At 49.1% G+C, this 13990-nt stretch overlaps 1 protein-coding gene across 2 annotated transcripts in view; it reads right to left on the reverse strand.

The window, feature by feature from the left end:
• Positions 1-13292, reverse strand: part of ATL1 (atlastin GTPase 1) — a 32051-nt gene extending 18759 nt beyond the window's left edge. For both annotated transcript variants that reach the window (XM_057408457.1, XM_057408456.1), the window contains exons 1-3: positions 13137-13292; positions 1310-1557; positions 826-960 (exon numbers count right to left, since the gene is read on the reverse strand). In XM_057408457.1, coding sequence (XP_057264440.1) covers positions 826-960; positions 1310-1557; positions 13137-13170 — 417 coding nt within the window. In that variant the 5' untranslated portion in view covers positions 13171-13292. The remainder of the gene's footprint in view (positions 1-825; positions 961-1309; positions 1558-13136) is intronic.
• Between the last annotated feature and the right edge of the window lie 698 nt (positions 13293-13990).

The following is a 13990-nucleotide window of genomic DNA, read 5'->3' on the forward strand; positions in this document are numbered from 1 at the left end:
CCCAAAGTTAGAAGGACACCTAGAGAGCGTATCAGGGACACCTAGACATCATATCAACTCATTGCATTGAACACACTGTTATGGTTTAACCCCAGCTGGCAACTAAGTACCAGACAGCCACTTACTCACTCGCCCTACCTCTCCCCAGTGGGATAAGGAGAATCAGAAAAAGGTAAAACCCGCAAGTTGAGACAAGAATAGTTTAATAATTAAAATAAAATATTATGCTAATACTACTAATAATAGTAATTGTAATAAAAAAGAGGATAACAGAAATATAAATAAAACTCAAGAAAAAACAAGTGATGCACAGTACAATTGCTCACCACCCACAGACCGATGTCCAGCCTGTTCCCAAGCACCAATTTCCACCCCGGCCAACTCCCCCCAGTTTATATACTGAGCATGACATCTATGGTATGGAATACCCCTTTGGTCAGCAAGGATCAGCTATCCTGGCTGTGTCCCCTCCCAACTTCCTGTGCCACTCCATCCTTCCGCTGGCAGGGCCTGAGAAGCTGCAAAGTCCTTCACTTGTATAAACACTACTTAGCAACAGCTAAAACATCAGTGTGTTATCAACATTATTCTCAGACAAAATCCAAAATACAGCACTATACCAGCTACTAGGAAGAAAATTAACTCTATCCCAGCTGAAATCGGGAATCCCATTTATGCTAAGTTAGGGATATGGTATTGAAGACCTTCTCTAAAATTACACAGGCATTTGAGCCACCTAAGACAAGGCAGAAGAGTCTTATCAAAGCTCTAATTGAAAAACAAGCTGACCAGCAACAGACAGCAATGCAACAGAGAAACACACACCTTTTTACCATCAGGTTTGTCCACCAGGAAAACTTCACTCCATATCTGAATGCCGGTTGTCTCCCGCTCAGACCCTCCCCTCCAGGAGAAACCAGTCAGAGGCTCGTTGTAATCTCCAACCCAGTCCACTGCTTCCTGCAGGTAGGAACAAAAGAAGTTGCTGGAGTTCTCATTACACTTTGGTTTTATGCTTTTAATTCTGTGCTGCCTTCACCTCAGTGCTGGAGCAGCGCACCCTCTATAAGGGAGGTTTCCTACAGGGCAGCAACTGTATCTCAGCTCCAAAGCCAAGATTCTACTGGGGAACCACCAATGCACATGGCTGTGGCTGCTCTTTATTTTGTGAAAACCACACTAACAAGAAGCTTGAGCATTTCTAGAGCACCAAGCTGGTGTCCTGTCCAGCTCATCCCTGGGTGGTACATGGGAGCAATGAGCAGCTGCACCATACCCCTGGGAAAAGGCACCTCAGCTGGGGCCATACCTTATTGTACATGTATCGCAGCATGAAGTCCATTAGGAATGATTTTCCTTTTCTAAAAGCTCCAGCAACAGACACAGCCACAACCTCTTTATCTCTGACAGCCTCTGAGAGGAGGATGCGGTTCAGTGCAGCTTCATCCAGTTCAAAGGAATGGTCATCTTTGACAATGAGGACTTGCACTGGTCCTGCCTTCCTCACGGACTCCTCCTCCTCTGAGCTCCATTCGTAAGTCTTCTCTGCAAAACTACCTGCGTAAACAAGTAAACCAAGAGCTGTTAGGTTCCTTCTGCAAAGTGCAGAATCACAGATAGCAGGGCTGGATGGGGTGGTAACAGGCCAACTAGACCAAATACCCATCTCAAAACAGCACCATTCTGAGCAGATGTCTGTTGAACCTGTCCTCAGACATCTCAATGGAGGCTCCATGCTACTTTGGAGCAACCTGTCCACAGGCTGCCTACAGGCAGAGAGTTCCCTGCTGGAACACATCCATTGTTCCCTTGACAAAACACGTCCATTACTTTTTGTCCTACAAGAGTTGACATGGAGAACAGATCACTCTTTTCTTGCCTGTTACAACTTCTTACACATACAAATACTGCCATAACACCACCATTAGCTTTTTCTATGCTAGAAAAGAGAAGTCCAAGTCCCCCAGTCATCCTTGCAACCACATTATCTAAGCATCTGACTGCTGTCCTCTAGATACTCCCCACCAGGTCTTTCCTGAAGGCTGTCTCAAAAATGTCTCAGCATTCAAACATTCAAGGTGTCCAAGTACCTCATGTCTCTATCAAAGGACACTGCCTTTATGCATCCTTTGCAATTCCTGTTTCTGTAGCAACAGCAGAATCCTTCTTGATCTGCATTCTGAACTAATGCTTAAAGTATAATCTGCTTCTTATGAGACAGCCCCAGCAGGTACCACATATCCTATTAAGACACATGCCCATCCTGATAAAAGCCACTTCTTCACTCTCAAGCAAAGTATGACCACTGCTCACTTTCCCACTTTGAAATGGCAAGGTTCCCTGCAGAGCTGCTCCCTGGCATAGAGATGACTGCTGCCCAGGCTGTGTAGTGTTCATATGGCCTTACAAGAGGGCCTCATTTCCGTGCCAGGACTGGACAGAAGTGACAAGCACGAGGCTACAGCAGGAACATTTGGAGGCAAAGGACTCAGTTTGGTCACTGTACCCACGTGCGGCAATGACAGCATGCTAGACACATGTGTATCACCTGCCTGATTCTCCAGGCCAACACAGCTGAGATGATGACAGCTTTTAATGGCCTCATGGTCTGTTTGGGCTGCTTTACATACCTGACACAATACAGGAGATGGATGCATTTTAAGACCTGCTGTCCACAGACACTGCAGCCTTCGGCTTTGCAAAGAGCACGCCAGTCCCAGTAATTATCCTTTTGTTGTCTCCAAACTTCCCAACACAGGAAAGAGATTGGTGAAGGTGATTAATCATACCAGTCAGTTCACCTACAGCCACATGACATCTAACCAGCAGGAAAGGGAGCGTGTGATGGAAAGTTCCCCAACATCTCTACAAAAACTTCCTGGTTTGTTGGCTCAGGCTGCAACTTTCCAAACATGGTAGCCTCAAATTAAACCTCCTGAGGCTCTGTTTCAGACCCTGACCTCAGGGACCCAGTTTTCAGCCAGTCCCAGTTATTTCAAAGCACAAGGACTATGTCTGCACATGATAAAAGACAAGTTATAAATACCAAGAGGAACAGGGTTTGCCCATTCTGGGCCTCTTTATAAAGAAGCCTCCAGCAGTAACTTCATATTTTAAATAACAGCAGTGCTTTTGTACGAGTTTCTGATTTCCTATGGTCCCACAATGAATATCAGGATCATTAAGCCTGGTTGCTAGGGGATTTCTTATGGCCCTCGGACGTATACTACGAGCTTTCTTTGCTCAGAGTTTAAATACAAAGATCTTTTCTTCCCAATGCTTGGAGGTTTTTTAGCAAAACAAAAGCCCCAAACACTCTGAAAAGCTGGACTCTCCACCAGAGTGCAGCAGCCCAGGACCAGCAGCACCATCTCCCTTCAAACACCAGCCCCTGCCTCATACTAATGCTTAGGGGCCTCCAGGAAAAAAACAAAACAAAACAAACCTTTCCATTTCAAATACATGGACCCAAAATCCAGACACACCTTGCCAAATGACTTGAAAAATTAAGGCCTCTGAGAGCAGTCAGTCCTCTTGCCGCACACACCAAACATAATTTCCAGCATTTTGATCTTCCCAACACATGTGTATGGACAGGGGCCAAAGGGCCATAGACTCACATGCTCTTTTTAAGCATTGCCATGCTGCAAGTGCCATATAAAGTCTACAATAGGAAATACCTCCTCTCCCGTGGTTTTCCCAACACCCTGCTCAGCAAATTTTTTTTTCTTTTTACAGCTGCACAGAAAAGAACAGTGGAGAGAGCCTTGTACGGGATGTGATTCATGGCAGAGGCAGGAAAACGTTTGTAAATCATATTAAATCTAAGCATTTCTGACTCTAGCCAAGCCATCAGGGGTACAGGTAAATTAGCTGATCCACCTTCCCAGACCAGACAAATCCCACCTCCAGGCACACAGACAGAGGGAGAGAAGGACCAGCATTTCATTCAGCCCATGCTAGCAGTAAAGGAAGCCAAGCACCCAGTCGGGTACCAAGATGGGCAACTACCCTGCTGACTGCAGGCTTCAAGCACAAGGCAAGGCAGCACGGATGCCCCCAGCTCACACAGCTGAACGGACTGACAGTCCTAGTCAACATTCCAAGAACCATGACACAGGACTGAGAAAAGTCCCTCCCATCCTTCTACCAGAGGGACTGCTGGTGCCAGATCACCCCTTCTGGTGCCTGGACAGGATCTCTCGGGACTTGTTCTCCCTCCAGTTCAGCTGCCAGAAAGAGCAACAACCAATGCAGAGTAGAAGAGGTTGTGTTGTCCCTTCAAAACATGAGAACCTGTATTTTTTTAGCAGGTATTGACAGTTCTGGGAGAATGTCTCCACACACTGGTAACAGTCCAAAGTGGCCACAGTCTCCTAGGGGATTTTCTTGCTTCCATCACCTGACCACTAGGAAAACCAAGCTGCTTGCACAGCACAGCAGCAAAACACAAAAGTATTATGAGCAGGATATGTTGATTTCCCAGCTCATCGGAGACATCAGGAGGTCTCTGATTACATTAAGCAGATCTCTGAACTAATTTCAGCCCTGTTAGCTCTGCTTCTTTCATGTATGCCTTCTGCAGACAAAACTCTGTCTTTCATATTTATTTCCATGTGATGAAATGTCCACGTTCTTCTTATTAGATTATCTGCCACGCTGGAGAGACAGAGATTATTTTATAAAATGGCTGCACATTTCTGGAAATCAATTATTTTCATTGGCCTTTCCGGCATAAGTTAGTTATCTGCTTTGAAGGAAGTTGTACCTGGCAATGGCAAAACATCATCTGGCCAAAAAGGGAAGGAAGGAGACCTCAGCTTTCCTAAACACACTCTTGTTTTCACTCATTTTCTAACTTCACTCCTCCTTTCTGTCGGCTCTTTCTCGGCGCCCTGCAATTACGTCAATTCTCAAGCTGCTCATTCTGAAATTGCCAGGATACAGTTCCTTTTCCCCATTTCATAACAGCTCATTTCCATGACTCTAAAGCGGGGTGGACTCCACATCTCTTTTCCATATGGTGATTCAAAGTGGAAAGGTGAAGAAGGTCAGAATTTGCATTTATACCTACTGGGCTGTCGGAGAGCAGCAAGGAAATAGCCCAATTTGTGCAGACAGCCCATAATACAGGACATAATGCTGACTTTATTAGAGATCAAGGAAAAAAATAAAGCATTTTTCAACTGCTCTGGTTAAAACTAAAGAAATTAAATCAGAATATTTCATGCTGTGTCTGTGTACAGCCAATGTCTAATGTATTTAAGCTCCTACGGAAGAATAAATTAGGCAAATTACGTGTCACTAATTATGCAATGTACCTTTGGTGGGCGCTTGCGTAAGCCTGTTCTTCCTTAGCTATGGAAGAACAAGTCACAGAAATGCTGACTTATTTCCAGAGATCAACTAATAAGTGAGCTTTTTCCTTAAATGAGTTTGCACAGTAAGTACATTTTGTTCCAGAGAATGAAATGCAGACATGACCCATCATCTGTGCAAATACAAGCTGCCTAACCAGACACTGAGAAAGCCAGTTTGCCAGCCTGCCTCTTGTGCTCTCAAGAGAGAGGAGGAGCCAGGAGCCTTACCTACCCTAGCACTGCCCATGAAAAGCAGAGCCTGCAGCCTGGGCTCCAATCCCCCCACTAAAACACACAGATGTCATGTAGTGCTGCTATCCTGAGGGTATTTGAACCAAGTTACTTCACTGGAAAAACAGAAACCACCAAAGAGACAAAACAGAGGTCTGATGAGAAGCTTCAGCTTGTTATTTCCCTGGAACAGAGCATCCCTGCATCGACTGGGTTAGGTTGCTTATCAGCAGTCCTCTGGGGATTAATTCGATCAGCAGTGATAGCTGTGTGGATCTTTTCTGAAGCTGTGTTCACCCCAGCTGTTTACATTACAAACGTATCACAGTGCCACTGATGATACCATGTGCCAAGCGCTGAACAGACCATACAGTCAGGCTTGATCCCTACTCACATTCTCCAGAGAGCTTCAGCTTCCAAGAAGCTTATCTGCTCTCCCAAACAGCACTGGCAAAGAAAGACATCTCTCTCCAAGCTGCAGTCTCCCCTGCACTTATCACAGTCAACACGGCTGCTGTTGTGACATGAGTTCTGCTCCCTCTATTCACGCTGCTCTACCTCTGCCACACGACAACAAGCCAACGATCATCAGCAAAGCTCTGAGGAGGCCGGGAAAGGCAGCATCACTTTGAGCATGCACCAGACATCCTCTCCTCTCTGAGACAGGCTAGCACAGAGCTCTGCATCTTACCCAGCTAATGAGGGAAAAATGAAAAACAAAGCACTGAAGCAAAGCATATATATTGGACAGCCAGGGAAGAGGGGATGTTGTAGAGCAACAACCTGTATCAATCCCCCACAAAGGATGCACAGTAGCTCCCAGCTGCATCCCAAAGCGCTGAGACTGCCCTGCAAGCCCGGCCTGGACAGCTGTGAGTTAGCAGATTCCCTCAGTGGGGGGCTACCAGAAGGTGTCTAGACTGAGGTGCTCCTGGGAGACAGTGTCTTCGAGAGGACAAAGCAGGGAAGCCTGGCTGGGTAAAGCCCTTACACCCATCTCTGCTCTGCACCACGCTCTCTTAGTTTTCCTAGCCAACAGCCTCCTGACCTGGGTTTAACAACACTCACACATTTTCCACCCCCTTCTGTATCCTACCTACATCTCCTGCATCCAGGGCACAGCTGACCACACAGGCACACAACTCTCCTGTACCCTGCTCACACCTCTGCTGGGATTTGTGACACCCCCATGGAGTCAGAGGACCTCGGACCTCAGGAGGGGAAACACCAGATGCCAGTCGGTGGCATCCACAAACCAGAGCCACAGGAGCACCCTTGAAGCAGTACACATGCAAGTACCTCTCTCGGGCCCCAGCCTTCCTACGCTGTCTCCTTATGCTTGGGGCTTATGATCTGGGAAATACAGCAGGGAATGGGAGGGAAGGCAGACCCAGACTTTCTCGTGCCCAAGGGGGAAACCACTTGCACCTCCCCAGAGAGGATGAACAGATGCAGTCACAGCTCTGCCATGAACTACAGTGCAAGGCAGGCTCTTGATACTTGTGGAAATGATGGGAAAATGACACAGCCTGCGATGAAGGCCTCCACCCAGGGAGCTGCAGAGCATTGCTTAGAAACAGGTGAAGAAAACTGTCACTTAAAAAGTCAGCCCTGTCCTTCAACAATCAAGACTGGCAGGTAAAAGGCCACAGCTGGTAGTCATTTGGGGTCTCCAAACCCCAAATGGGTATTTTGGGTCTTTGAGATCCCAAACTATCCTCTCCAATGTCAGAGTGAACTCTTATACCCCCACTGCACAGCAGTGTTAACACCTCTGCCCAATGCAATCTGCACTTCCATGCACTCCTGGCAAGCACGCTACTTCTCTGTACCCCAGGATGCTTGCAGGGAGCCAAGCAGGGTGGCTAGTGCTGCCAGGGTTGGTACTGATCCTTTGCTTATTTTGGAGCAGTGGTAAGATGCAGAGTGCACTCCTTCCCGCCAGCCCTGAGTCATCCAACTGGCAGCGCAGCAGCTTCAGCCTGAGTGTGGCAAATCAGCCCCTCTTCCCTTTGGCAGACAGAACAAGGAGGTGAATGATTATGCTGATAACAAGAGTGGTTTGGGAGCTTCCTGCATAAAAGTGCTGACAAAAACAAGAGCTTGGATGATTACCAGCTACCAAACCTGTCTGTTACAACAGACACATCTCAGATGCCAAAGTCCAATGTGAAACTTTTTAACAGCAATGCCTACTGCTGTGAAATTCCTAGGCTGAGCTGATTATTAATATGCTTCAGAGACACAGGCACACAACTACCTTTGGAAGAAAGCAGGTCAGACAGAGGTTTTCCTAGGAAGTTTTTCAGGAAGTTTAAGGTCACATTAGTTATGCTATGTCCATGCCAGTTTGTGTCAAAGACTGGCTGATTCAAACGCAAGGTGGGCAATTATCAGAGGGAACCTTCTTCCCAGCTGTGTTCATCAAAAGACTGTTGTAACAGAGTGCTATCAAGAGGCCACTATTTATTTATCAGGTACAAATCCTGGTCCTGCTCACTTACCCACATTTAAGCCTAGCCAGAATCAGGTGTGATAGGATGTCTGAAAGTAATCTTGCAAGAGGGTCCCCAACATAAGACATACATGGACCTGTTAGAGCGAGTGCAGAGGAGGCCACAAGATGCTCAGAGGGCTGGAGCACATCTGCTTTGGAGACAGGCTGAGAGAGCTGGGCTTCTTCAGCCTGGAGTACAAAAGGCTCTGGGGAGACCTTTAGAGCAGCTTCCAGTACCTAAAGGGAATGATAAAAATGCTGGAGAGGGACTTTTGAGAAGGACATGTATGGATAGAAGAAGGGGGAAGGGCTTTAAACTGACAGAGGAGAGATTAGATATTAGGAAGAAGTTTTCCACTGTGAGGGTGATGAGGCACTGGCACAGGTTGCCCAGAAAAGCTGTGGCTGCCCCATCCCTGGTAGTGTTCAAGGCCAGGTTGGTCAGGACTTGGAGCAACCTGGTCTAGCATAAGGTGTCCCTGACCATGGCAAGGAGGCTGGAACTGGATGAGTTTAATGTGTCTTCCAACCCAAACCATTCTAGGATTCTGCAATTCTATAAGAATAGGTCTCCAAAACTCTGGCTTCACTCCTAGCATGCATTTTCTGCATGGTCCTTCATTTGCTCTGTTTGTCAGGAACCAGCCTCCTTCGACCACCAGTACCTGATTTAGTCAATTCTGGCATTAAATTATTTTCAGACTTTTGTTGTTACAATTGCCTAAAAAAAAAAATTTGGTAAATGTGCCACAAAATCTTAAGATCTATCATGAAAGGCAAATATACTCTGGAGAAAATGTTCATGTATGCAGAGAGCTTTAAATACATTTGACTGGCTTGGCAGAGTTCAGCACCTTCTCTGGAGCCTCTACCCCATTTGGGAGATTTGTGTTCAGTTACTTTATTACTGTTAACACAACCGTCCTTCAACTTACAGCAAACGTGAGCATTTCTGCCAGTAACAGAGGAGCTGGGGTCTCTCTGGACTGAAGTGACTTTCAGAGGTTACCCAGTGGACATCTTGTGCCTCCCAGAGCATGGTGATACCTGCACCAGACTCGCTTCCCTGCTGGAGAAGGTTCCAGTCAGTGATGCAGGTAAGTTCATATAAGGCCCACTGTCTTTGAGCATCACCTAGGTCCTAAACAATATTAATGTGTGCTGTTTCTCACTTATGGGCTTATCAGAGAGAATGCAGCAAGATACAACCAGCACCCATACACTGCTTCTCCCTTCCATTATTTAGGCAGGCAGCATTCCATTATTCAGGCAACACCGAAGGCTCTCATGGCATGGATGCAACATGAAGCGTGATGAAGGCACCATGTCATTGCTGCAAGGCAGGTTTGGGGCATCTCAGTTCTTCCCCCAAAAGGGGAAAGGCAGGCTGGACTTGCTCCTGCTTATCTTGCAGTGGATCAGACCATGCTATTCAAATCCTCTGTACAACGCTGCTGCCTCAAAACCAAAGGTACAGCAACCAAGCTTAGCTTTTAATGTTGTCTTGTTTCTTCTTTCAAGTCCTAACACTTCATCTTCTTTTCCTATTTACAAGCTGGTAATTTGGTTGTGAATCTTCTCGTGTCCGGTGGCTTTTTGTGTAAAGGCCTGTCTGACTGAAACATCTCAGCTTTCACTTTTCAGGACGTTCCCAGCATTTAGAGTCACAAAGAAATGCCAGTAAGTGGAATGTGAAAATCACTGAATCACAGAATGGTTGAGGTTAGAAGGGACCACTAGAAGTCACCTAGTCCAACCTCCCTGCTCAAGTAGGGTCACCTAAAGCACATCCACTGTTAAAAATCTACCATAAAAGGTCAGAAACCAAATAAAAGGCAGAAAATACGTTAGCACTATCAGTTAAAAGAAAAAAAAATAAACTACCAAAATCATCCTTTTCTTGCCAGTTTAACCCACTGCTGTGTAGTCTAAAAGTGTGGCAGCGATGATCTTAGCCTGGCCTGTGATGGAGAGGAGTCCTTTCTCCATTAAACAGTTGCTCAGCCCTTCCTGGCAATCAGGCCCCTTCTGGAGCTCTCATGAATCTCATGTCCAGTTTGAAAATCCTGACCAAGAAGTATATATAACCTCTTTAATCCCTTTTCCGGTTTTAAAACTGAATTCCTGATGAGTGGGTCATTCCAATTATAACATTGGCCCTGATGGGAAACATGATGGATTTCACAGAGTTTGTTTCAGTCTCTGCTGTTGAAACGAGGGACTGGGAGCAGAGATCTCCAATGGCTTTACTGGATCAGAGGGAGCAGGCTGCTGAGTATCTGCAACTGCCAAGCACAAGGAATTTCAGAAAAACAATCAGTGTACTCCAAGCCTGCATTGAGCTGGCTGGACTTCACTGTGCTGATCAGGATTGAGACCAACAATCCTTATTTTAGGAAAAGCAGGGACCCCTACTCTTGGTGAGAAACTATATGTGATTTTTTTTCACCTGCAGCTCCCTCAGCCATTCATCCAGCAACTAGCAGCATTTGTGAGGTTTATGCACCACTTAGCACACTCAGTGAGAGAGCCTTAAATGATGCACAGCCTTCTGCTGACTTTCTGCCCAAGGCTAAACCCTATGCTTGATGCATTACGCACCCCTACACAAGCTCCCGGGGATGTACATATGTGACAATAACCCAGCTTTGAGAGCTGACCGGGGGCAATTTCTTCTGGGTGCCATACAGTCACCCTAATTTGCTCTGTGATCTTTGAAAAGGCAAATTATATTTATGAAACAAAGGAGGAGGGTTGCACTAAGCAGTTGCTCATTTTCAGGCCTGACTAACCAGAGAGTAACTAGGACAAAGTTTGATCCATTTCAAAATAGCGTGTATTTTTAATGACCTATAAGCCCATTTTCAGAACACAGCAAGGACTTTCTGCTTTAGTTTGAGTAACAGCCTCGGACTCCTCCTTCTCCAGCAAAGCTGAAAAACGTAGCAGTAGAATAGTCACCCCACAGACTGATGTCACCAGACAATGCTGCAGTCACTGGATATAAACACATCTTTCAGGGCAATGAGATTCTGTTATACAAATGTACACTTTTATTAAAGGGGGCTTTTTTTTTCCTAGTAAAAATACAGGCATTTTGCTCCCTAACGTATTACCTGCAGTGTCACCCAGCCTGGCAAAGTGGCAGAAAATCATTCTAGGAATTGGTAAACCTCTGCAGAAGACAGAGTATGATTTTGACCTGCGGATGGGTTGCAGCACAAGGCAGCTAATCCCACAGAGATCCACTTGGATCCATGGATGGTTCCAGATTCTTGCAAAATTCACAGAGAATCTAATCAGTGACACATCAGATTTCACTCAAGTATGGCTTAGCAGCCATGTTCAGACTGAGGGATGTAACCAATTGTCTTGCTGGACCAAGGCTACAATTTCCAAGATGATGTTTTCTCCATTTAGATCTGTTTCAGCACCATTTGCATTTTCTTCTGCTATCAAACTCTGATGGGAAAGCACCAGCGTGCGTACGTGTATGCGATATTCAACACACACAGAGACAGGACTGACACGTCTGTCACACGCTCTGTGAGACAAAGCTGAGAACATCACCATATTCACTGGGAAGTTTTCCCTTCAGTTTACCCAAAGGTCTAACGACCTTCATCAAGAGGCACAGTTAAAAATAGCACCAATAAAATGAGTGCCGCTCATTTTCTCCCTTCTGTCTTGCAATAAGACCACCACGCGCTTTGTTTACTCAAATCACACACTCTGTTATCCCAACGCTTCTGCAAACATGTCCCTGAACTGTTAATCATTACCATGGGAAATACTACTCTCATCTATACAAATTATAATGTAATTTGTGTATCTAAACATCACAGCTCAGCTCACCTGCTCTACCTGAGGAGGCAAGATACCATGCGCACTGATGAGTTCAAAGGGAATACAACTCAGAGGAAATGACATTACACTCGTAGCCTCAAAGAACCGCAAATGGCTGTATAAAACGTGATTTTCTACAAGACAGCACGCCAGTGGAAGCTGGTAAAGCAGTACCTCACTAAGCACCAGATGCAAGACGAAAGCCAGCAGGAGCCCCGCTGCTTGCTCAGGGCAGCCCACCTGTGGGACCAGCTTTGGATCAATGGAGCAGCAGTAGCTGCTGGTGGATCCAGGCCCACCGCAGGCAGGAGGAGCAGGGAAACCTTGCAGGAAAACCCTCCTCCTCCCTGGCGATGCTGTTGCCAGCTCCCCCAGGCTCAGGTGGGGTTTCTAAAGGGATGAATTTGAAATGTCCCCTGTCTGGAGGGTCTGACACACAGAGACAGCCCTGCAGCCTCCAGAAATGTGAAGCACCCCTGTGCAGGAGCGACCTGTCGGAGAAGGCCGGCGTCCCCGTCTGAAATAAGTGGGTTGAGCAGGACTCCTGTTCCCCGTCTGGAGCGGGTGGTGGCTGAGGTGACACCCCACCCCGGGGACTGCGGGCAGGTGCTGCGTGGACAGGGCCGTCAGGGCAGGCCGACGGAGGGCGCGGGCAGCCGTAGGGCTCCCCGCAGAGGCGGCTGCCGGCGATGCCCGCCCCGTGTGGGGCTGAGGGCGGTGGCAAACCAGGGGCACCTCGGCCCGCCCAGCACCCCAGCGAGGCCCCCCAGCGACGGGCACCCCAGCCCAAACCGCCCCTCCCCGGCCACGCTGCGAGCAGGCAGCAACCGCAGGCAGCAGGGCAGGGGCAGGCGGACACCCACGCCACCGGCTCCAGACCCCGGAAGGAGGGGAAAAAGGGAGGGAAGATGCCCGTGTGTCCCCACGGGAGAAGCGGGGACAGGGCGGCCCCCCACCCCCGCAGGCCGCCCAGCTCCTCCAGGGACGGCCGAGCCCCCCACCACCGCCCGCCAGCGGCACCGCCGCCCCGCCCCGGCGGCCCAGGCCCAGGCGGGGCTGGACTCGCCCTCCGCCCCAGCGCAGAGAGGGCCACGGGCCGCCGCAGGCCCGGTATTGTTCGCAGCCCCGGGGCGCTGCCCGCCCCGCCCGGGCTCTCTGCCCCTCCGCGGGAACCACCCCGCCGCCGCCCCCCCGCCGCCTACCCCAGCTGCTCCTCTCCCGGCGGTTCCGGGCCATGGCGGGGCGCGGGGCTGCCCGGGCCGCGGCTGCTGCGGGAGGCTCCGTGCACGCTCCGAGCCGCGCTGCGTCTGCCGCGGTGGCGCGGGGCGGGCGGGGGAGCCGGCAGCAGCATCCCCGCCCGCCGCTACGGCGTGGCACGGCACGGCACGGCACTGCACGGCGGCCCCTGGGGCATCCGCCCAAGCCGCACCCGCCCTCGGGCACCCACTCGTGCATCAGGCATGGAGACCAGGGACACCCACCTCCCGGGGCGGCCACACCCTGCGACACCCTCACACCCAGCACCCTCTTGGGCACCCACGCACCCATGGGGGCACGGCTGGGGACCCAGCACAGCCAGGATGCGCCTGCACCCGCGTCACTCTTACCAGAGCACTGGGCTTGGGGAAAGGGATACCCACATGGGGGGCATCCACACCTGGGGACACTAAGCACGTTCATGGGCATCCCCCCCACCGGAGGCAGCCCCATCTGGGCCACTCCCATGGGCACCCACCCATGGGGGGGACACTGGGCACATAGCTCCCCAGTTGGGCTGCCCTGTGTGTGATGGACTGAGATGGGGCTGACAGACATTCATACCCTCCAGGGTGACACTTGCACAAGTACCCACCCAGGTAGGATCACTCACAAGCAGCACCCAGGTGGGACACACAACCCAAAGGAAAGCTATGCACAGCAGCTCATGCACACACAGAGCTGAAACATGTCGTGAACCGTACCTACAGTGTGCAGCGAGCACACAGGGACACATGGGCCGAGAGGGATCCTGCCCTGGCATGGGGGTAAGTCAGCTCCAGCTCCCCCAGTTCTTGCC

This window comes from Pezoporus wallicus, unplaced genomic scaffold (genome assembly GCF_028554395.1).
Source record: "Pezoporus wallicus isolate ANWC-B61680 ecotype Strahan unplaced genomic scaffold, APGP_CSIRO_Pwel_v1 contig_13350, whole genome shotgun sequence".
Lineage (NCBI taxonomy): Eukaryota > Metazoa > Chordata > Aves > Psittaciformes > Psittacidae > Pezoporus > Pezoporus wallicus.